Source organism: Gambusia affinis, linkage group LG22, assembly GCF_019740435.1.
Source record: "Gambusia affinis linkage group LG22, SWU_Gaff_1.0, whole genome shotgun sequence".
Taxonomy (NCBI): Eukaryota; Metazoa; Chordata; class Actinopteri; order Cyprinodontiformes; family Poeciliidae; genus Gambusia; species Gambusia affinis.
Genome location: NC_057889.1, coordinates 10,320,346 through 10,342,774, shown reverse-complemented (window position 1 = coordinate 10,342,774; position 22,429 = coordinate 10,320,346). Strand labels below are relative to the sequence as shown.

The 22,429-nt window shown below is 38.1% G+C and overlaps 1 protein-coding gene across 5 annotated transcripts in view; it reads right to left on the bottom strand.

Annotated features, from left to right (window-relative positions):
* Positions 1-21,375, bottom strand: part of sash1a (SAM and SH3 domain containing 1a) — a 168,036-nt gene extending 146,661 nt beyond the window's left edge. For 2 of the 5 annotated variants that reach the window (XM_044105901.1, XM_044105902.1), the window contains exon 1: positions 19,966-21,371. In XM_044105901.1, coding sequence (XP_043961836.1) covers positions 19,966-20,466 — 501 coding nt within the window. In that variant the 5' untranslated portion in view covers positions 20,467-21,371. Of the gene's footprint in view, positions 1-19,965 lie in introns of all 5 variants that reach the window. The other 3 variants (XM_044105909.1, XM_044105910.1, XM_044105905.1) reach the window with 3 other exon arrangements.
* Positions 21,376-22,429: the final 1,054 nt, after the last annotated feature.

Here is a 22,429-nt window from a genome sequence, read left to right as displayed (position 1 = left end):
CTCTGTTAACAAAACCTCACAAAGCTACTTCCAATCAGGTGTTCCAACTGAGGAGATTACATGTGTGGTTTGCAGAGACATCCCTCCCTAAAAAATAAGCACCTACCAACAGTTTGCTGAACTAAAACATACTCTTTGGGGTAAAACTATGGATTCACCATGCACTGCCTATAACATTACTGAAATTTCCAGATGAGAACATACAAACCTGAAAGAAAGTGTTTGTGTAGATTCTAAGTAATCCAGGTCATGACAATCCTAAAGAGGCCCTATGCCATAGAGCCTTTGGCATTGTCAAAAACCAAGAAGTAAACACTAAAATTTACTAACTGAACTCTTTGGGTACAATAAACTAAACATCAGCAAATAGCGAATAAGCTCCAGACATTCGCCCTCAGCTACCAATCATAAGTCTGCTTCTCAAATTAGAAAGCTCCTTACTTACTCACTTTCAATATTTGGAATAAAATCAATACCACTCTACTATATGAAGGCATAAAAAAATCATTAAGCAATATTCTTTATTATGACTCCTACTATTTCACCATAAATCCATTCAGCAATCACCTGTACCATTATCACTCAATGACATGAGTAGAGGAAATGTTGCATCCTTGAGTGCAACCACTCCAGAGCATAAACAGAATAACAATTTTAGCAGCTTATGAATGATAAGAAATTCAGAAATTCAGGGAACAGTCTGATTAACATTAAATACTTAGTTGTCTGTCCACCTTTCACATTTTTTAGTCAACCTCTATTGCCACTATTGCAATGCCACTGTTTATGGCTCTCTTTGAGAATGTACATTATCATCATTTCCTCCATCATTGTTTTGTTTGTCCGAAACGTTGACTTTGTGTTCACCTGAACTATAACCTATTCTAGAAAAAAAACTGCATTGGTTACTTTTATGGAACTTTGCTTCAATTTATTCAGAAGCCAAGTCGCCTGCTAGAAAATTCTCTTGGTATCTTCCTAACTAGTATTAAGAGCATTGTTAACTCTCCTGCACTGTTAGCGTGAAGCTCAGTAGAAGTGCAAATGGTCAGACAGCGGGGAAGAGGGGATTTGTCTCAACAGACAGTGTCCAAAACCACACACACACAAAAAACCTTGTAAAAGTGCGGGATCAGTGTGACACTGCCAGACTGCACAGAAAGTAAAAAATGTGTGGGGTCTCTTAAGACCATGGGAGACTTAATGTGACACCTCATTTAAGCCTCAGCCTGTGAGGACTGATGTTTTAAAAAGCCTCTCAAAATTTAGATGCAAGTGACAAGGGTTAATCAACAATATTCTAATTAGAATTAAAGGATAAACCTCTTCCTAAGCAACAAAGGCTCCGTGTGCTCTGTTGTGTTTTTGGAAAGTAAAGACCACTCTATAAGTGAGAGGCTTTGATTTTGAGACAAACATATTTATAATATAACTTCATCTGGGATGTTGTTGGGCAAGGAGAATCTGATCTCTTTCTCAATGACAATGCACATATTCATTCATCCATGATGGATGGTTTTTTTAATACTAGTTGAGATCTATGGGTCATATATTTTACATTTGACAGTTGCGATGTATTGGGGTAAATACTCGAATATTTCACCTCATAGCCTTCCATTCAAAACATAGGCTTCTATGTTCTAGTCAGAACAATTGCACTGAGGAGGCACTAATGTCACAAATGACTGAACCAACCTTAATTCGGTTCATTAGTTGAATTGTTGCTGCTTGATAATTCAAACATCTTACCTAAAGATGTCAACTTATTAGTGGTTTTAGTAACAGAGCAAAGTGTTTTTCATAAACCCCCTTAAAGTTTTATTCTTTTTACCCAAAATATTGATACAATTGCATCTTGTCTTGCCATCATGAACCATATATTATGTAGTGTTGCCCGAATGTAACTTTGCAGACATGGTTCACTCAGAAGCAGCATATTGATCCTGGGAAAAGAGACAAGATTAGGGTTTATACATATGTAGGCAGGTGTGTTGTACTCAAACAGGATTTAAAACAACGTAGTCTCCGCCTCTTCCATTCTTGAAAGCATTTGCACACAAAGATTAGTGCAGAAACTCAATTCCAGGCAAACTACCGAAAATGAATGACTGCTTTACATAACAATTGATATAAGGCCAGATGGGAAATTCCTGCATAACAATGAGAACTGTCTCTGTACATAATCACTACCCTAAATTTCCCCTTTTGTACCATAATCTGCCTTCAAGAAAAGCTAAAGTATGGCAGCCACTGGAGTTAGTACGAATATCCAATCACCTCAAATTTTTTTCAGGTTATCTCAATGTCTGACTGAGACTTGCTTATTAAAAACTTACTATTTTGTAGGACAAAACGATTTCAACAATGTCCCATACACCTGGTCAGTATAAAGCTGGCACTGGTTGCTTCTGGGAGTGTGGTTGAGGTTCCAGTTACAGAAGGGTAAATAGTGTTTAGCCCTTGAGTCATTAATGGAGTGGACAGGGACCAGGACTGCAAGGGGAGCTGGAAGAAGCAGCCCTTCCCTGTGGCCCATTGTTCTGGATTGCCAGTGTATTGTCATCAGAGAGGAAAGAAAACAATCCCTTCTCTAGGCTTTCAACGGGGCAAAGACACCAGAACAATAACCCCACATCACAATGCAGTCCACCCAAAAGACGGACACTGCCAAGCATTCACATGGAGACCACATTCATTTCCTTCACCGACACCACTTCTTTCACAGGAAAATGTGAGGAAATGCAAACAGCTAATATTACAAGGTGGTATATTTCACTTTGAATTAATAAAGCCGATGAGGGTTATTCACTCTGAAAAGACCGATTCATGACCAGCAATAGTACCTTCAGTCAGTCTTGCGCAGTTCATGGATTGATGCATAAATCTAATTACTTATGTTTATTATTCAGTTTCCAAATGCTTTGGAGTGTATCCTCCATGCCAATCTTCAAAAACAAGTTTTTGCATGCAGATGAAAGCAGATTGGATGGCTGTGGAAAGTATGTCAAAAAGTCTCCAATTAATAAATACTGCAAATGACTAAAGACAGCCTGAAAATGCTAATCATATGTTTTACCTTTCCATCAATCATGCTGCTCTTTTTTGGCATTTCTGCTTTTTTATGTCTGTCTAAGACTGTGTTTGTTTGTCTGCCTGTCTTGCCGGCTGTCAGTCTTTATCTCTTGGTCTCTGTCAGCTTGTCAGGTCTGACTGTCTGTCAATTTGTATTTCAGCTTGCCATCCTTGCCTGTGCGGTGTAGAGAACGAGGCCAAAAAAACTGACTTAGGATATTTTGTGGAGCAGAGAAAGTCTGTGATGCATGACCCAGACAGACAGCAACCTGCCTGTTGGGCTCTTCATTGTTGGGCTTTTGTTTATGAAATCAGCTTAGGGATGCATGCATAATTTACTAAATTACTGATACTTTCTTGTCAATCAATAATCACAATCTTGTGGTTTACTTTCTCATGAGAACCAAAATTACTCCCTCATATAAAGCAGAATTTTATAAAGCTCATTATAAGCTAGGGCCTTTAAAGGCTCCCATGTCGAAATAAATACTGGACTTAGAGTAATCTTCTTTGAAACAACTAAAGTAAACTGTAACAAGACTGATTACACAAGCTACCGGCTTTCACAAGAAGTCAAACAAGGCCACGTCGAGTGAATGCAGAATGCAACATTTACATAAGCCTTTGATTAGTTTGTTCACACATGCAATTCAAGCCAATATTTCAGCTGACTGTATGATATCACACCAGCAAGACTGAATTGAGGTTTGTCTGAATAGTAATAGTAATGAGATGAACCAGTCACTAAACATGAATGCAGAATAGAACTAGGTGATTTTAATCTCAGGTATGTGAAATACCAGGTATGTGGTATTTCACATACCTGGTTATTTGAGCTACTTGCCCTTTTTTAATCTGAAAGTAGTCTGCCAATTTTTCTCTGAAATCAACAAGGCACTTTTGTTCACACAAGAAGTGTGCTCACTGTTTTGTTTTTTTTTCTTTTTCAGATCATTCTCTGTTAACCCGTAGACAGTTGTGTGTGAAAACCCCAGTTCACACACAACTGAAATTCTCAGAGCAACTAGTCTAGCATACAATCACCCCACATGAAAAAAACAAACAAACAAAAAAAGAAACTTTCTTGCCCAATCTGATGCTCAGCTTGAACTTGAGCAAGTCATCTTATCTACATATAGATGTCAAAGTGCATTGAGTTGTTGCCATGTGATTGGTTGATTCACTTTCTGGGTTGAAAATCAATTAGAGGAACCCGATAAAGTGGTCAGTGAGTGTATATTCCTACATCTACATTACCTATTCATGTTTTTGGAGTGCTTAGCACTGGTAATTTGAACTGCATGCAAACATTGGCAACAATGTATTGGGGTAAATGCTCCAAGAAGAGTTATGCACTGTTCTCATTTTGTTCAAAAATTGATATAAAAAAAACAAAAAAAACATAGACCCTACAAAAAGTGTTAGGAAAAAATACTTGAACACACCATTGCTCCATTTCGAGGAATTATGCATTAAATATGACGAGTTGCTACTCAAAATTTTATGAAACTAAACAGCAAACTGTTGTCATTTCACAATTAATTTAGTTTCACAGTTCAGCAACATTGTAAACAAGCATGCTGATTGAATGTTTTATCTATGTCTTTGATATTTGTTGCTTCACATTCTCTATTTATTGTTCAAAGTGATACACATTTGAACCTTTGCTAGTCACTGCAGGCGAGTATAAACTGAACAACACCGTTTTCAGTTAGGAATCTTACAAACCACAAAAAGCAATCGCATACCTACGAAATGATACAGTGATTATGTGAAAAATTAAGTGCAACACACTGCATGTTTTAAAGTATGTGTATTTGCGTGGGTGTGTTTGAGGAATGTAGTAACTGCCTGGTAATTAGAGTTCAGATTCAGGTATGTAGAGCCGCGGGGAAGCCTGGGTAAGACAGGCAGAAAGACAGACACTCTGTGGGTTTAGTTTGGTTTAATCCCCTGCCAGGCAAAGCCACTACAAAAGCACTCAGGTAGGAACATATCGACACCGGTGTGGTCTGCGTGATCAAAGCTTTCAGCGTCGCCCTGAACTCATGCCTCAGAAAATGGACCAATTAGCGATAAGGGTGGGTTGAGAGTTGCTTGCGCTGCATGCCATACACCTCGCTGGCAGTGGCTTCAGACAAGGTAATTATACACACTCACCTGTCTGTCTCACTAACACTCATACCCTCCACTATTATGGCTCACTCATCTCTCAGCACTACAGCATTACATCCCTCTTACATGGGCCAATATAATATCAGCTGACATGTACCAAACTGTAACTACATGTGGGGACAATTAATCTCTATTGTAGAGTTTTAACCACCCCAAAACTTGCTGTCTTCAGAATTTTGCCATTAAGGTGATGTTGGTGTCAGTACTACCACTATCCCTCTGTATGTCTTCGTCTTCTCCATTCTGATTTATGGAGAGTGTTTGAAGTTCTTGTTTAACAAGGTATGCTGTCGTTGTTCATAAAAAAAAAAAAAACAACATAAAATAAAAAAATAAAGCAATTTCATATTAAATATGGGAAAATGTATTTGAAACTAAAAAGTGTAAAAAATATCTTATCTGACAAGAACTCAATTAAATTTTAGAGATAAAGCTTTTCATTTCTTTTTTTCCCCCCAATGACAGGTGGTCTCATGTACTATAATAAATGTCCTTTAGAAAATTATGAAAGCACAGATGATTATATCATGTCTTTTTAAGCTTCTAGATGAGTCACAAAACTTGAGTTAAATGGCAGTCAATCTGTGGATTGACGGTGGATGTATTTTAATCCTTGGGTATAATTTCTAGCTTTCTAAAGGTCCAACGTTTATCTACACAGACATATAAAACAGCATGGAATGTTATAGTTACTTCGAATGTTGTGCAGTCAAATGTCTACCATTCCCATGAATTTACCATCAATCATAAGTAAAGTGCAAGCCTCTATGCATGATTGATTGAGTCATAAAACTGACAGATGCCAATTAGTTCCCTGAGAGGAGTGACGCGTAACATGACACACCTGCAGACCACCCGTCATTTATTCTCTGGTTCAACCAAGCACACTATTTGTAGAGAATCTTAGTTAAATAACAATAGAGTTTGTACTGCCTTTTATTGTAGGACAATGCTTCCCCCTTTTTAATCAAAATTGTAAATTATTGCCTTTTGGTTGATTTGTTTTGAATGGGCATGTTTGAATTCTTGTGATTTTCTTTTATAAATAATTGGCTATTATTGGACTAACTATCAACCTCGAAATTTGAATTTTATAGGCAAGAAAATAAATGCACATAGTTTTTTAATAGATCATTTCAAAATTTCTGAAATATCAATAAAACATCAAATCATCTCATAAGTTACTTAAATATTAATGTATGTTTTATTGAACCCAAGTATAACTCAGGAGCTTCTTATTCCATCTTCACAGAAGGCTGCAGCAAAAAACAAAAAAAAAAAACAAAAAAAAACAGGAGAAATTAAAACTAACGGGAAAACATCCAAATATAACAAAAAACAGAAAATAAAACCACCAAAGAGGACTACAACAATGAATAGTTCTTGGCCCCCTGTATCTTCAGAATGGTTATTTTTAACTTCAACTTCAGCAAAGTAAACTTTTGTGAACGTAATGCTAAAATAGAAAGCTACTTAACCAAATATTTACATATCTAAAGTCTGAAGAGCACTAGAATTTTGTAGTTATCCTAACAGTAATTCCTGAATGTTTTAACTTACAAGTGTAGTTTGACTGTCTTTATGGTAAGACACTTCAGTGAGTGACCTCCTGGCACAAAGCTGCACAGGAGTCAGACATAATTAGACCTCTTGGACTATGTAGGTCACACATGACCACCTCAGTGGAACCAACCCCAGGGAAAAGTGACATTTTTTTGCACAGCAGTTTTTTGCTATTCTCCAATCTTCCTCTATTTCTTGAAAAATCTGCCTCGCGAAACAAATTGGTGTGGGTGAAACGACAAACATCACAAAAGCAGAGCTGTTGACAAACAGACATAAGTGAACATGTTACTTTGCATGTCTATTTCCAATTTGGGTCTCGACAGACAGATGCTCATGCTTGCACACTCGATGCTTTCATTTCTTGTCAGCACAAGGAAGCGATTACAGTGGACATGTACCAAAGGTTGCTTTCTTCTTTTTACCAGTATATACTTACAATTCTATGTATTTTCAAGCATAAATTTAAGCTCCTGTTTATGCATCCTGTATATGGAGCCACTGATATGTATGCAGGAAAACAATTGCACAAAAAATAAACATGTTTACTGCCACGACTCAGAATCCAGTCTGTTTGCAGTCCCTGACAAGAAATACGCCTTCTAAGCAAACCATGAAATATATAGCTATAGCTGTGCGCCTGGAAGCTTGACTTCAAAGGGACTAAGAGGATTTTTTTAAAGCAACTTAAAGAAAAAAAAATATTTCCATTTTAAATTAACTGTACAAGGTTTCTGTGTGGACCAGCTGAAGAGGAAATCATGGCATGACACCAGTTCAAAGGCACTTTAAGCCAAAGCAAAGTTTACTAAACAGACAAGATTACAGGGTGAAAGTATGAAGATGTACCAGAAATAAAAACAAGCTGGTATTGATAATGTGGTCAGCTTTCTTGTGTGATACTACTGTATGTTTGTAATGTAGACAGGCTGTCTAGAAGCTCTAAACTATGGACCAGAATAGCTCTGATAATGCATCTGTCATGAACGTGTCATCAGGAACTGTGCCTCAGCACTGTGGAAAATTAAACTGCCTTGATGACTTTCTGGTCTGCTTTATTTAAAAGCCGTTACCATGACTGCGCATATTTAGGCAATACATACATATACTGTCCCACAGTAGCAATATATTTTAGAAGACACAGAAGCCTACACATTGCATAAATATAGCTGGCAAGTGCTCTTAATGATAACAGAGAATAGTCAGTGCAGCTGAACAGAGCTGCCAGTCAAATCTCCTTGGTTTGCATGAAACCGAGATCACTCCACCGGAGAACCAAAGCCAGGAAGGTAAAAAAAAAAAGAGAAAAAGGCCAACTATATATAGATATATAGTATATAGAGTATTTCTTTTCTTTCCATATATTTTGGCACATATGCAAATGTGTATTATCTTGGTCCAAGGCCAAGGAATCTATGTACATTTTGTTTAACAGCAAACCATATCATATGTACTGTACGACATTTGGTATTGTTTAGGATGCATGTACTTTCTACTTTTTAAGTAGTGCAGCATTGTTTGTGTAAACCAAACCAAAATGTCTTAGCCATTCCATTTTAGCTCTGGTTGTAAGTTAGGGTAATTGTTTCCTTTGAAAGGAAAAGCTTTGAACCATTTCAAAGTCTATAGAAACACAATTTTCAATCAAAGTTACTCTGTATTGAGCTTTATTCATTTTCTCATCATCTCTGAAAAGCTTTACCATCCATGCTGAAGTAAGCATTCGATAAGCATGCTTCTGCCGTAACCAGGTGTCGGAAGCATGTACACCAAAAACTTCAATTTTGACCTGAGCACCTTTTACAGGTGTTTAAGGTGTCAATTTAGTGGTCTACATGATCTATTAAATCTCCATACGAGTTGCAGAAAATGAGTGCTGCTGCATCAGAACAAACTGAAGTCCTTTCACAATCACCCTATTTTTTGACAATTTCTTCACAAAACACATGGAAGGGGCAAAAAGGTGTCTTCTCCCCTCCTCAAAGTGTTTTATAAAAAGGGGCCAATGTTGGTTATTTTCAGGACCAAAATAAGTGCTTAAAACCCGAGTCAGAGGTAACAAACATAAGTAAGATGTCATTTCAAACTAAATTTCCAATACACATTGAGATGTGCCTGCACTTTATTTAATCTTTTAGAAAGTGAGAGAGCAAGATGTTCAACAGATAACAGGAAGGCTAAATTTATTACAGCGAATTTGTGTCTATTTTATCTTTTTCAGCCTGTGATGGAGCATGCTAAAGTTGCTAATGCTGGGAGTCTTTCGGAAGTCCCACAGTCAACACCTGCATCTCACATCTCTACGTGCCACTATATTCTTCTAAACAGATCCTTAAACAAAAACTCCAGCTAGCATTTAAAACCAATAATTCTGGTTTTGTGTAGAGGTTCAACTGAAAGCTGGAATAAAAAAAAATAAAAAAAAAAGAGGAAGAAAGGTTGTTGTGTAATATTTACCTAGTTCCATTTTTGTAGATTCATCAACTGATTACAGTCTACAGAATAACCTGGAAACTTTGTTTTACTTACACTGTTTTAATCATATAAATAAATGGTTAAGACAGTTCAAAATGTTAATCTTGTGATTATTTTATTTGGGTTAAAAGAATAATGAACATTGCTTTACAACAACTGCCCTTCCCCACGGGTGGGGAGATATTGCATCTGCTTCTAATGTAGCTAATCAATGACTCACCACAACAGTCCTTGAAGACAAATTTGCTATCGAGATCCCAGACATTCATGAGTATTATAGGAGAATCTCGGCATCATACTTTCCAAAATCCACAGCAAAATATTAGGTTGACAATCTATTCATTTTCAAAGTTTTGTGTCAAATGTGCCATCTGCCTTTTATATCCCTAAGCAAGGTTATTTTAGGTTATTCTGATGAAAGATGCTTCAAAGCCCCTGTGTGAACTTGTTTGTATGACAGCAAACACGAGATCATTTTAACATGGTGCAAATACACCTATTCACACCATTTGCTAAATACAACCCAGTTTCAAATTGCAATGTAAACAGCATCCTACTATGCTAATGGACTCTCTATGTCCTCTCAGGACAATGTGACTGGTCCTTGACTTTTTTATGACTTCCCCTTCATGAGTCCTTGGTTGATTATGCCTTTAAGGACCCTTTAATAAGAACTGAGCAAACAGGGCTCTCAGCAGAACAAATGGAAAACTCAGAGGCTGATGTGAGAGGCTTTCTCTGCCCTTGTGGCTAAATGTCAGCACTATGGGAATGGACATTGATAATGAAGACATTTCCCGAAAACACAGGCACAAATGAAAAGCTCTAGAAAGCTTTTACTGCAGTTTCAATTAACACTAAAGGATGCAAAAAGCTCTCAATCTGGGGAACTAACATTCACACTTAAATTTGAATAAAATCTCACTAAACAGTTCATCTAAGAGCTATGCATCAATATTAAATGAAATGAATGAAACACTATTTCAACACTGCTATTTCAAATCGTGCTTTTGCTATCATCTGAATGTCACTGATGTTGCGTATATGTTTTGAAAAGTGTCAGAGGAAATAAACTGAATTTCCTTGAATTATTCGTCTTTCCAAATCTTGGCAGTAATCCAGAAGAAGCTTAAAGCACTTTAACAGCCACAGTCGGCCAACTGGGGTGAACCTCAAGCTAAACTCTAATTTCCTGCTTGGAGAGAGTGTTGGGGATATTACTTAAGATAAGAGGCCTGGAACAGGAAGCAAAGTGAATCCTTGTCATGTTAGGTGGTGAACTTCTGTGTGCGAACAAAAGCTACGGACATGTCTAGATAAAGTCTGTCTTTTGTTTCTGCTAATCCAGTCCTGACAGGCGCAGCACCTCTGTGACTTCATTGCTTGTTTTAACATTTTTTCGAAGAGTTGCAAGTCTTCTCTTGATTGTCCACAACTACATTTGATTAGCTGCTCTGTGAGGTCATAAAATGGCCTTGCTCAGGAACAAACCTTCCCAACAACTCACTAGTATTTCCTGACCATCTAAACATCCACCAACTCCCTTCCATCCTTAATAAACAATGTACCCATCTATTTACAATGCGCTCTCTCAGCATGATACCCAGGTTTTAATCACCCACCCATCAGCACAATGCTGGACACTTGCCTCCATAGCCCATTTCAATAGACGGAAATTGGAAATGCAAAACAGACCAGTAGTGAAAGGACATGCAGCCCCATCAGATTCCAAACAAACAATGGAGATTCTGCTCCTGTTTAGCCTACATTTCCTCCAGACACACAGGGCGAACAATGAAACCTTATGAGTGACTCTTTGCTGCATCCAGATCCAAGATGAAGCCAGGATGGGAACACATCCTCACATAGTTTGGGCTTCAGTTGATTCAAAGACCCAAATTAAAAGATCAATTTCTCTGATAAGATGAAATAAATTCCATTCTAAGAAATCAGTGAGGCAGAAAAATCAATAATGCAGAGCAGAACGTCAGATGACAACAACTAAATGTGAATAATGACTATTGTCAGCTCTCCTAAAAGGAAAATGGTTATTTTTGATGCTGGAGAATCTTTTCCCCAAAATGAGTTTGTTACTTGTGATGACAGCATGGAAGGAAATGTGGCTTGGTGTCATGCCCAAGTAAAGTTACATGTAGTGTATAGTCTGTGGTTTAATGTACCACTAGTTCTTGATGGTTCACAACCACATTTTTCCCAGACCAAAAGAACTTGATACATTTTCTATGTAATTCTGAATGTATTTCACTGTAACCTTAAAATGTAAACCACAGTACCTGACCCAAAACTTTGGAACAAACATGGTCAACTGGAAATTTACACACAGGCCAAGAGCAGAAGACACTGATGGCCTGGCTAAACATATTGCCTAGATATGGATTTTACAGTTTTTTTTTTTTAACAGGAAGCCAAATTATGTTGATTCAAAACAGTGATTTAAAATGCTGACTCTGCACTTAATTGTAATAGTTAACCTGAGGAAACTTATATTATCGGGGAAGTAATCAGAAAGCTAAAATGTTTGGCTTTGACATATTTATTGCTCCAACTTTTACTTTAATCAATAACATGTCTGATTTCCACAATAAAATAAACTGAAGTTTCACAACTTATTTTACTATCATGTACATTTAGACTTTTTGGATCTATAATAAAATCTGAAGCACTGGGTTCCTAAACAAGTGTTTTGTAGGTAACTAAAACAAATACCCTCAAAAATAAATGAATTAAGCCTTAACAGGTAAAAGAATAAAAAATGTTTTGTTTCAGTTTACATTCTTGTATTCAGCCACAAAATTTCATTTGAAAGTGAGTGTTGAAGTTTCAGGGGAAAATAAAGTGTTTAATCAAAACTAAGATTCTTCAGTAACCTTTAAAATAGAAATTTGAGCTGAAAATGAAGATTGTCCTTCTTACCTTCAAAAATCTACAAATGTCCTTGTAATAACATTTGTCAAAATGAAGTGTGCCGTTTTTAATCTAAAATAGCAGTTAACATATTTGGATTCACTGTCCTCTAACTGTCACAAGAAACAAAGAGGAGTCCAAGTGATAAACTTTAAAAAGTCAGCTTGACTTTTCAAACCAAGACAAACAGCAAGAATTTACTGAACGCAGTGCATTATAGCAACAAACTAGCCGGCAGCCCCGTTTTTCCGGCGTATATTGTTCCCCGATGAGCGCTCATAAAATGTGCAACCCTCTGCACAAGTGTTTGTTTACATCAGAAGAAATAATACTCTCTCTCAGACAAGGGGTCTCAGTGGCTTTGATAAGGATCACAGCTATTTATTACACCCAGCAGAGCCTTTCAGTGAACTGCTTGATAATGAGTTGTCTCACCAGGATACATTCAGCAGACACAGGACTGGAAATCTGACTCTTGGTTTATTTAAGGGTTTAACCTTATGGAAAGTTCTGCACAGATGATCAGTAAGCAAAAAGGATGAAAAAAAAAATTCTCTGGATAGGTAAAAATAAGAAAGTGACTTTTTGTGTCCAATCAGCCTTGAGTCACCATTCACAGTCTCTACTGGGGGTGACAAACCTCCCAAGGGCACAAAGGGGGAAAATATCAACCAATCACAGGTCCGTTAGTCAAACTATCAGCTGGTCATTGCTCTATCTCCCACACTTTCCTTCACCCTGGGGTACGAAAAAAAAAAGAAAAAAAAGTACTGGACTGCAGCCAGTTCAAAACTGCAGAGTGACACACACACATAGACACACTAACCAAAAGAGACTCAAAGACCTTGACCCGCTCATTCCTCTCCAAGGCTTCAATGCCACAGCTATGGTTCTAACTAAACACAGCCTTCAAGAGGAAAGATAGTTTAACCCTCTGAAACCAATGCTTTGTTTCAGCCTCGGTCTCATGCTTAATCCCTCACAAATCCCAAACCTCTGTGGGACTCATGGTTAGCCAAAGTGGCAAAAAAATACCCAGAGGAAAGAAGCTTATGAAATATTCAAAAACTCAAAAGTCATTGTTAAGCAAACTCTTGATTATTAGAAGCAATAACACAACCCAGATACATAATGAGAATGCACATATATGGGGAAACATTCTGCATTTGATGGGGAAATGCAGAATGAGCTCAAGAGAACCTAAATCCAGAATGAGCCAGAAGAGAATCTAAAAACTGCTGTTACAGAATCAGATTGTGCAAAATGTCAGGTCCAGGTCAAAAATCTTTAGAACTCAAACTAGAAAATTTCTAAAAAAAAAAAAAACAAAAAAAAAAAAAAAAAAAAAAGATACAAATGTACCCTACTTATTTGCAAACCAAACATAATCACTTGAAACATTTGTTACCAACTTTTCTGGTCAGGCACATTTTTCTGAGAAACTGAACCAGTAGACTCTGCAAGTTGAAGATTTAGGCTCTTTACAACCATGTGAATTTTTTAAAAGTTGCTGTAGGTAACTTTTATAAAAATGTGTTTATATTTTTTCCATAATTATTAAAATTTTCGCTATGTTGCCACTGTTTCATATACACTTTTTATGACTGAAGATATTTTATTGTTTCATCCGTTTTGTGTTTTTGAATACTTTTTTAATGCATTTAATAATTTTGTAGTAATCTACTCACAAAATACCTAGTTTGTTGTGTAAAACTGACTGTACAATAAAATGATAATGGATTGATTTGATTAAGATATAGCCATAACATAGAACTAAAAATTCAGGTAAATATCCTAAGCTGGACCTGGAAGATAATATGAAGAGTCATTTTACATAAAGAAATATGTAAAAGCACATAGACCATCTGAACACAGAAAATTATACACAACCAACTGCAAATCTAAACATCTGAAAACCACACATAACTCTTCAAGGCATTTGTTTATGTTCTGAAATGAACTTAATCAGCATAATCTTAAATACTAGACAACAATATATTTTTCAAATCTCAAAGCCCAACAGCAGCATACCATTTAGCCACAGCAATGTATAGTGAGGGGCACCAAGAAGGTCCTTGGAATGTTCCTATTTTGAATGACTACAGTTATTCAAAAGATTTAATCAACTCTGTTACTCTGGATCTGTGTTTTATTGAAATTATATGTACATCCCACAAAATGATTTTCATTGCACATACTAAGAAAACATGCAGAATCAATTGTTGTGTAAAACTGACTGTACAATAAAATGATAAAATTGATTGATAATTGATTCAAGATATAGACTAAATGAGAACTAAAAATTCAGGTAAATATTAAGATGTGGACCTGGATCTGAAAACTTCAATGGAGTGCCACTACCACTGGATCAAGATGTGTTTCAGAACCACAGCAGAACCTCACTATTGACATGATTCCATTGACCTGATTGCAGAGGTCAGATTGTGGATTACCGCAACATCTCTCACAATACATGTGCTTTTGACAGACAAGTTTATATTTCTGTCAACAGTGCATGGGTCAGCATGTTAAAAAATATCTGAGTGGATGAGTCAGAATTTCCTCAGGCTTAATGCAGGAGGACTTAGACCTGAATTTCAACAACTTAGTCGGTCATTAAATCTACCTATTACCACTCCAAAATCACTGCCAGAATTGAGGGTTTCCTATTGAAACAGGACACAGGAAAACCTGTCCACATTTTGATTTTAGTAGGTTAAATTATTGCAGTAGTCTCTATACAGATCTCTGTAAAAACACAATAAATAAACCAGGCAGCTGCAAAATCCAAACTGTTGCTGCCAGAGCCTTGACCAACACCAGAAAATGGATCAAATCCTTTCATCTACGCACTGGTTCCTTATTTTAGGAGATGTATAAGCCTATGATGGAAAAGCTTGTTGCCTGTTTGTAAGGCAACTTCATGTTTTACCTGTTTTGGGTCTGTATGCATTTGTATTTTGTCTATTTTGTATTTTTAATATTACTTTGTTGATTGCAGAAAAATATTGGCATACATACTTGCTTTAGAGAAACAAGACAAATCATTAATTTGATTTAATTTGATATGGCAAGGAAAGGCAACTTTATATAGCACCTTTCAGCCAAAGACAATTCAAAGTGCTTGTACAAGAAAGTTAAAAACATACAACAAGAAGATGGTAATAAAAAAGCAGATTAAAAATAGACACAGTAAATATAAAAAAAAAATTAAATATAGTGAATGAATAGAATAAAAAAAAAAAATAAGAATGGGCAACTTCAACATGGTGATTAATATTTTGCCATATCAGATTACTAAAACTATACTGTAGGAAATCTTTAATGCTAAAGTAACCAGTCTAACAGCATTTTTCATATAGAAACATGCAAGTGTTACACCCACAGAATGTTTAGTACTGTACAAGCTAGAAAAACATCCTGAGAGTATACACACATAATTATTCTGGCTGTTTGTGTCGGTCACTTTCTAGAACCAATAAAACAAGATGGCTCGAAATTAATTGAAAGTGGTGTTTAGCTTCTCAGAGATGACAAAAAAAATATATTTCAATCTCCATAGTTCAGCAGCAGCATGTCAGACTAAGGGCTGGATTTATCTACTCTGTACAACAAACAAATCTACTCCTGCTCCAGTTTTTACTCCACATCCAGAGCTGAGTAAATGTTTTTATCTGCTTCAGCACAAATAATGGGCATTTTTTTTAGAAAATCAGAACAAAAAAAAGAAGCACAGGACACATCTGCTTAGTCAGGGGCCTGGGGAAGTTAAAATAAAAAGCCTCCCTGTATGTACACAACAGTAACTCGGCGAGGGCGTCCTCAGCTGGTAAGGCATATGATTCAGGCACTTGTGAGGAGAGGTCACTATCAGTCTTTGAATACAAGAGGCCCTCTGAGTCTGGTTACTTGCAGGTCTGCCACGGCCAAACCAGCTGGGTGCACTTCATCCCCTGCCCATGCGTTCGAAAAGCCTGTTGCTCATTCACTACGGTAAAGTGCTGGGGCTTACTTGCTGTCTGGTCTGCGTGCTCCATTTCTAACTGAATGCAGAGACATGAGAATAAAACAGGGCGACATGTGAGGTCAGAGTAGAGTAATAATCAGAGTGTAAATCTTTCTGCCCAACAGAGAATCACTGTCAAAGCAAAAGCCTCCCAGAATCTTCACTCTTCTCTAATTATTGATCTGCAGCTACTCCACTCCCATCATTCACCCTGACAGGAACCACTCACACTCGTGCAAAAGTGCAGTGGTGCTGAAAATGTTTCAAAGTATCTGAGCTTCACCTGTGTTTCAGATCCTGGTTTGATGGCGAGCGCTTCTCTGAAATGTGCTTTTCATACAAGATTTGCTTTACCTGACTAAAAGCAAGCTTTAATCTCTGCAATGGATGATGCTCATGCTGAGAAGGGGGAAGATCCATCTTCTTAGTGCAAACATCTGTATCCACATCTGTATCCACCTTTTGCCCATAAAAATAATTTAATTCTCACCCAAAAAACAAAAAAGACTGAAAAAATGTTTCACTTTTAGAGATGCTGTCAGTAGGCCTGTCCCCATAAACAATAAATCAATTAATCACGATAAATTAAAACTATCGACTTCATTTTAATTATCGGCTTTATCGTTTCTTCCGGCCTTTTTCTCTTTCTGTTGACGAAACTGAATGAAAAAAGGCTCAACTCCTCTGCTCTCCACTGACCCTCCCTTCCTCATATCCTTAGTGTAATGCCCAGGGTAAACTACACGATTTTAGAGCTGTCGGCCGATTGTCGGCCCATTTTCAAAACCTGAGAGATCACACATTAGCCGACAGAAATCCTAGGTACAACGGTTCGATCGTGCCTTGTGGTGTCCAACAATGGGCACAAAATAATGGCTACAAGTCCAGTTAACTAATCTTAAAACCAGGCAATCAATGCTTTACTACAGTCTACCTGCAATGCATGTGGCATTGCATAGTGTCAGCGTAACGTCCTGACTGAATGAAAATCATTATAACCTATTTATGTCACGTTAACGAGGAACAGCTGAAAAAGTTACCGGGTTTATCAACTGTGGAAGCAATTTCGCTCCAACTCCTCCCCTGGTCATTTCTATATTCTTTGCACGAAATGTTGAATAAACATTAATGTTTCCACATCTCATCAATGTCCGCTGGACTTCGGGTTGTGCCGTGTCAGCTGTTTGGGATTCCACTCAGTGATTTACCCTCAGAAAGCACAGGGTGGAATCCGCGCTTTCTGATTGGCTACCTGTCACATTCAACAGGCTGCGTTAACGGAAAACCCCTGATTTAGATCGGAGCGGCAGTAACACACCACACGCTACAGCAGGGGTCATCAAACTCGGTCCTCAAGGGCCGGCATCCAGCACGTTTTAGTTCTCTCCCTGGTGGCACCAACATCCTTTTCAGCATGTCAATGTTCTTCTTAGGCCTTCTAACGAGCCATCATCTGATTCAGGTGCATTAAACCAAGGAGAGAACTAAAACATGCAGGAGGCCGGCCCTCGAGGACCAAGTTTGGGGACCCCTGCACTACAGGATGAACTACCTGCAACAAGTGACAATCTTAGAACGCCCAGTAAGGGAAAAATCAGGGCAAAAAAATTGTGTTGTGTGAACTATTGCATCAGGTAGTCGGATGTGCCCATTGTCTCTATTTAAATCTAATGATTACTGAAGGGCAAAATAGTATACAGACTTTATAATCTGCACTCTTTTGATTGAATGCAGTATTTATTTCCACTTTAAGTTTAAGGTTGTTTTGTTTTTATTCCAATAACATTTTTTGTTAATGGGGACTGAGAATCCATATTATTTTTGCTTTTGGTTGTTTTGTTTATTTTGTTTATCAGTTCTAATGCTAAGTGTTCTTTTGAAAATATAGTGTATCTATCTTTGGCAGGAAATCACATGTATTATTACGTCATTTCCATTAAATCAGTGTACAAAGGTCTTTAAACAATATTATCATTTATCGTAATAATTTTTGAGACAATTAATCACTCAGCAAAATTTGTTATCGTGACAGGCCTAGCTTCCACCACTTTCTGAAGTCTGTGGCAACCTCCTGTTCTATATTTAGCTCCATTCATCTTCCCATCCACTCTGGCCAACTGTGCATGATGAAAAAGAGCATGCCCACAGCATGATGTTGTGGTCACCGTGTTCACACATGATGATGGTGGGCTTGGATAATTTATAAAAATAAAATCAGAAAGAGGTTCTGTTCTTGTAATTCCTCTAGTTTTTATTCAGACCTGACTGAAAAACTGAAACTGGTGTGGACCAGGGAAAAACTGATCAGTGTATCTTTATTTGCAGCATTTTGTTATAGCATTACTGGCTGCTTGTTGTGGCTTTCTCATCACTTATTAGAGAAAAGTCTACACTTTAATATGCGTGTGAGTGCAAGTGCCATACTGTCAGACATTATTTAAAATCTGTTGGTGAACCAGCTATAGTCAGCTTGCTGTAGGCTGGAGAAGTTAAGTCATGGGATGGTTGTGACTAATGCTGTGGGACAGTGGACAGACAGTTCGTTGAGCCTAATGTCCAAAAACCCAAGGACAAGGTCAATTATTTTTAAAGAGCTCACTTGGAAAGATGATTGATTGCCATGAGTACCTCAAGTTTGAATTGAACTTGCATAAAGGTTTGAAGACAACAGAAAGCTGCAGGTCTCTGATCAATGCATTTCTGTGGAATTTATTTTTCTTCCTTTCAGGCAGAAGATACAGTTTCTGAGAATATGAACCCAAAATATAAATACTCCTCCCCCCACCCCATACAGTTACTGCAATTAGTTAGCATAAATAAAATACAGTTACATGATAAAACAGGAGCTCTGACATTATGTCGTTTTGGCATGTAGTTAGTTGCAGAAAACTTTCATTGTATTATTGTTATCATCCCTCTGGCTGACCAGAGATATAATCGGAATATGCAGTGCAAATACTTGGTTCTTAAATTACAATATTCTACAAAAATACCCAGAATGAGTCTAATGTGGTTGCAGAAGTTTTTTTGGATTCAAACACTGATACAGTGATGAAGCCTACAACTTAATATATTGTGCAGATTGATAGAAATTAGGTTGTTTAAGCTTTCTTGCCGTTTCGATTCAAGTAATTATCTTTGGTAAATCTCTAAAATGTCAAGGAATGTCACCTCAAAAAGTTAAATATAATGGGTCTGATTCGTATCTAGAAATAAAATCCAATGCAAGAGACAGATTTAAAATCAATTCCGAGCTTTCTAGATTGATCAGAGTTCTGTTAGCAATGCCATCTATTAAAAAGCAATCTTAGGAAGCCCATCTGACTGTATTGAGGCATCAATGCGATGCTAAGATCTCCTCCTGAACAAACGTGGTGAGAGCAGAAAGGAAGACAACTGCCTATATCTCAAACTCTTATCTATTTTTAATCAACCTCAAACAAATGCATCAAAAGTACATGTGATGTCTACACTGACAAAAACTGTGTCCTGGTTTTGTTATGATATTTCATTGCTTGACCTGCTGATCAGAGAGAATAGAGGAAAAAATTAGCAATTTTGATTGCTGGTTGATGAATTGGTACATCTCTACCATCCTCTACTCTATCTTATTATATTATTTTTATTTTGTTATTGTGTCAGTTGTGTCCCTTGTTTGAATGGTAACAAGAACTATCTAAATATAAAATGGAAGGAAGAGAGTGCATGATGCTTTGTGTGTGTACTTTGACCAGTTAGGGATCATTTACCTTATTAGAGTAGGGCGGTCTTGCGAGATTGATGCCGTCTCTGATGAGTCTATCCCTGATCATGATCTTCAGCTTCAGCTTGGGGTATATCACCAGCTCCCTCCTGTTGCCCAGCGTCAGGTTTCTCTGTGCGCCCATGTAGCCACCATTACGCCCGATTCGGTCACTGTTGGGCTCTGTCCAAGACCTGGATCCCCGCAGCTTGGACTCATGCTCCACCGTGTGACCCGTGTAAATCTCTGTCGCGGGTGGCATCGGCTCAAGGGTGAAGTACAGACCGCTGGCCGTCTCTTTGGCTTCCTCCTTCAGCCTTCTCACCGCGTCGTGGATCCTCTGTCTGTGGTGAGGGATGTAGACCCCGATGGCGTCCAGGTCGGGCTCTCCTATTTGTTTGCAAACTTCTAGATCGTCGTAGCCATTATCCACGAAGGACTCTACGTACTGCGAGAGCTGGAGTGTCTTAAGCCACTCGAAGACAATGACAGGTCCGCTGCTTGTCATTTTGGCTGTATTGAGAAAACTCAGGTGGCCCTTACTTTCCTGTTCTGCGTTTCAAACGCATTCTCAGTTAGGCACCGACAGTGACTTTAATTCTAAGACTAAGTGACGTAAAGAATTGTATTAAGCACTTCGTAGATAATCCATGCCAAAAGATTGGGCTACCATATTAAAATCATCAAAACCAGCAATACTTCTCAATATTTAGGAATACATTCATACGAGGCCGCTTTCAAAATCCACTCGCTTTTGAGTTTCAAAAATTGTTTTCCAGCGTGGTTTGTTGTGCGCAACAAGGCTGTACCTTAAACAATCAGATGTCTCCAAGTGCTGTCATTCAAACAGCTTCGAAATCAGATTTCATCCGTTACGCACGGCAAAGCACGGCTTCAACAGCTCCTACTGTTTTCTCCGAGTCCTTTCTCTGTGTCGACCACCGGCAAAGAAAGGAGAAATAAATCCACTGAGAAGACGAAGGGGGGTCTTCAATTTCTCACAAACAAAAAAAAAGCTTGCAGAGGATCTGCGTCTAAAGCGCTGAGTTTACCCTCAGTCCAGTTCCTCCTTCAACCGGCACATCACTACTCTGGAGCTGCAGCCAAGAACCAACACGCTCTCTGTCTCAGCTGCTGGCGCTCCAATAACGTCCACGCCCCCTTTTCCAAATCTTACATTTAAAAATAGTGAGCCAAATCCCTTTTTTTCTCCCCCTCTGAACTTGTCGCGCAGCCTCGTGGCTTCCCTCCGGGTCACCAGCTTCCCCACTCACTGGAACACTGAAGTTAGTTCGAAACGGAAGAGTCTGGCGAAAAGGCAAACACAGATCATTTCCTCTGCTTCTCTGTTTGACATTATCACTCCCCAAAGATGTGATTTCGTCCACTGACTGCACCTCTCTCTTTCCCTTCTCTTCTCTTGCTTGCTTGTGCGCACACACACACGCACACGCACACCCTCTCACTCATTCAGCGTTTCCATGCTTTGGTTTGTCCACACGCATGAGCTCCCTCTGTGTTGGAATAGCAGCACTGCAGCCTCTAAAACAGTTCAATGAAAAATTACCCGAATCCTTCGAATTTTTTTACATGTCATAAACCACAAATATCAGGTATTTTAATTGTGATTTCATTCGTTGGATCAACCTCAGCAGTGCAAAATCGTGAAGGATAAATGGTTTTCAGCTTTTACATTAACTGGACAGTGTGATGGATGTGTATGTATGTATGGAACCACCCCATTTGCACCAGTCTAGATGCTTATATGTTTACAAATTATACTATAGACAATAGTTGACTAAGACTGAGCCCTTCACAGAGCAAACCTATGTGCCCAACAAACCTCTGAGCCCATCACAGAGAAACTGATACAAACATTTGTTATTCCACAATAATCTTCAGATTTGTTGCTTCACCTCAGGATTATCAGTTCCATCTAACCACCCTCCTTTGAATACGTCATGAGAGACAAACACAATCTCTCTCGTCTTTTAGCAAAATGAACTTCTGAACATTTTTTGTTCTGATTATGCAACTCTGTTAAAGTATCCAAATCCCATTAAACTGCTGCAGCTTAGATCCCCTCTTTATTAGCATTAGAAAAGGTTAAACAGTTAAACTGGAGAGAAATATACAGGTTGAGACATAAGGGGTTTACCATTTCTTAAATAAGATCTGTCTGTCCAAAGGTATGTCATACTGGGCGGTGCTGATGCATGCTCCATCAAATGTGAGCTGACAGCTTGTTAGGGGTCAGTTTGATACAATCACCGTCTTTGCTCTAAGCTGGAAGTGATTTGCCTCATGTTATTATGATATGTGGCAGGACTAGAGAACTAACACGGTTAAAAAGGTGAAGGGAGCAGCATCGCCATTTCTTTGGAGGGGAAAACAACATAAGAAATAAGCCAGAAACACATGACTGAGGCAAAGAGGTAAGTGGCAGTTTAGATCTTCATCCCACAGTTGAT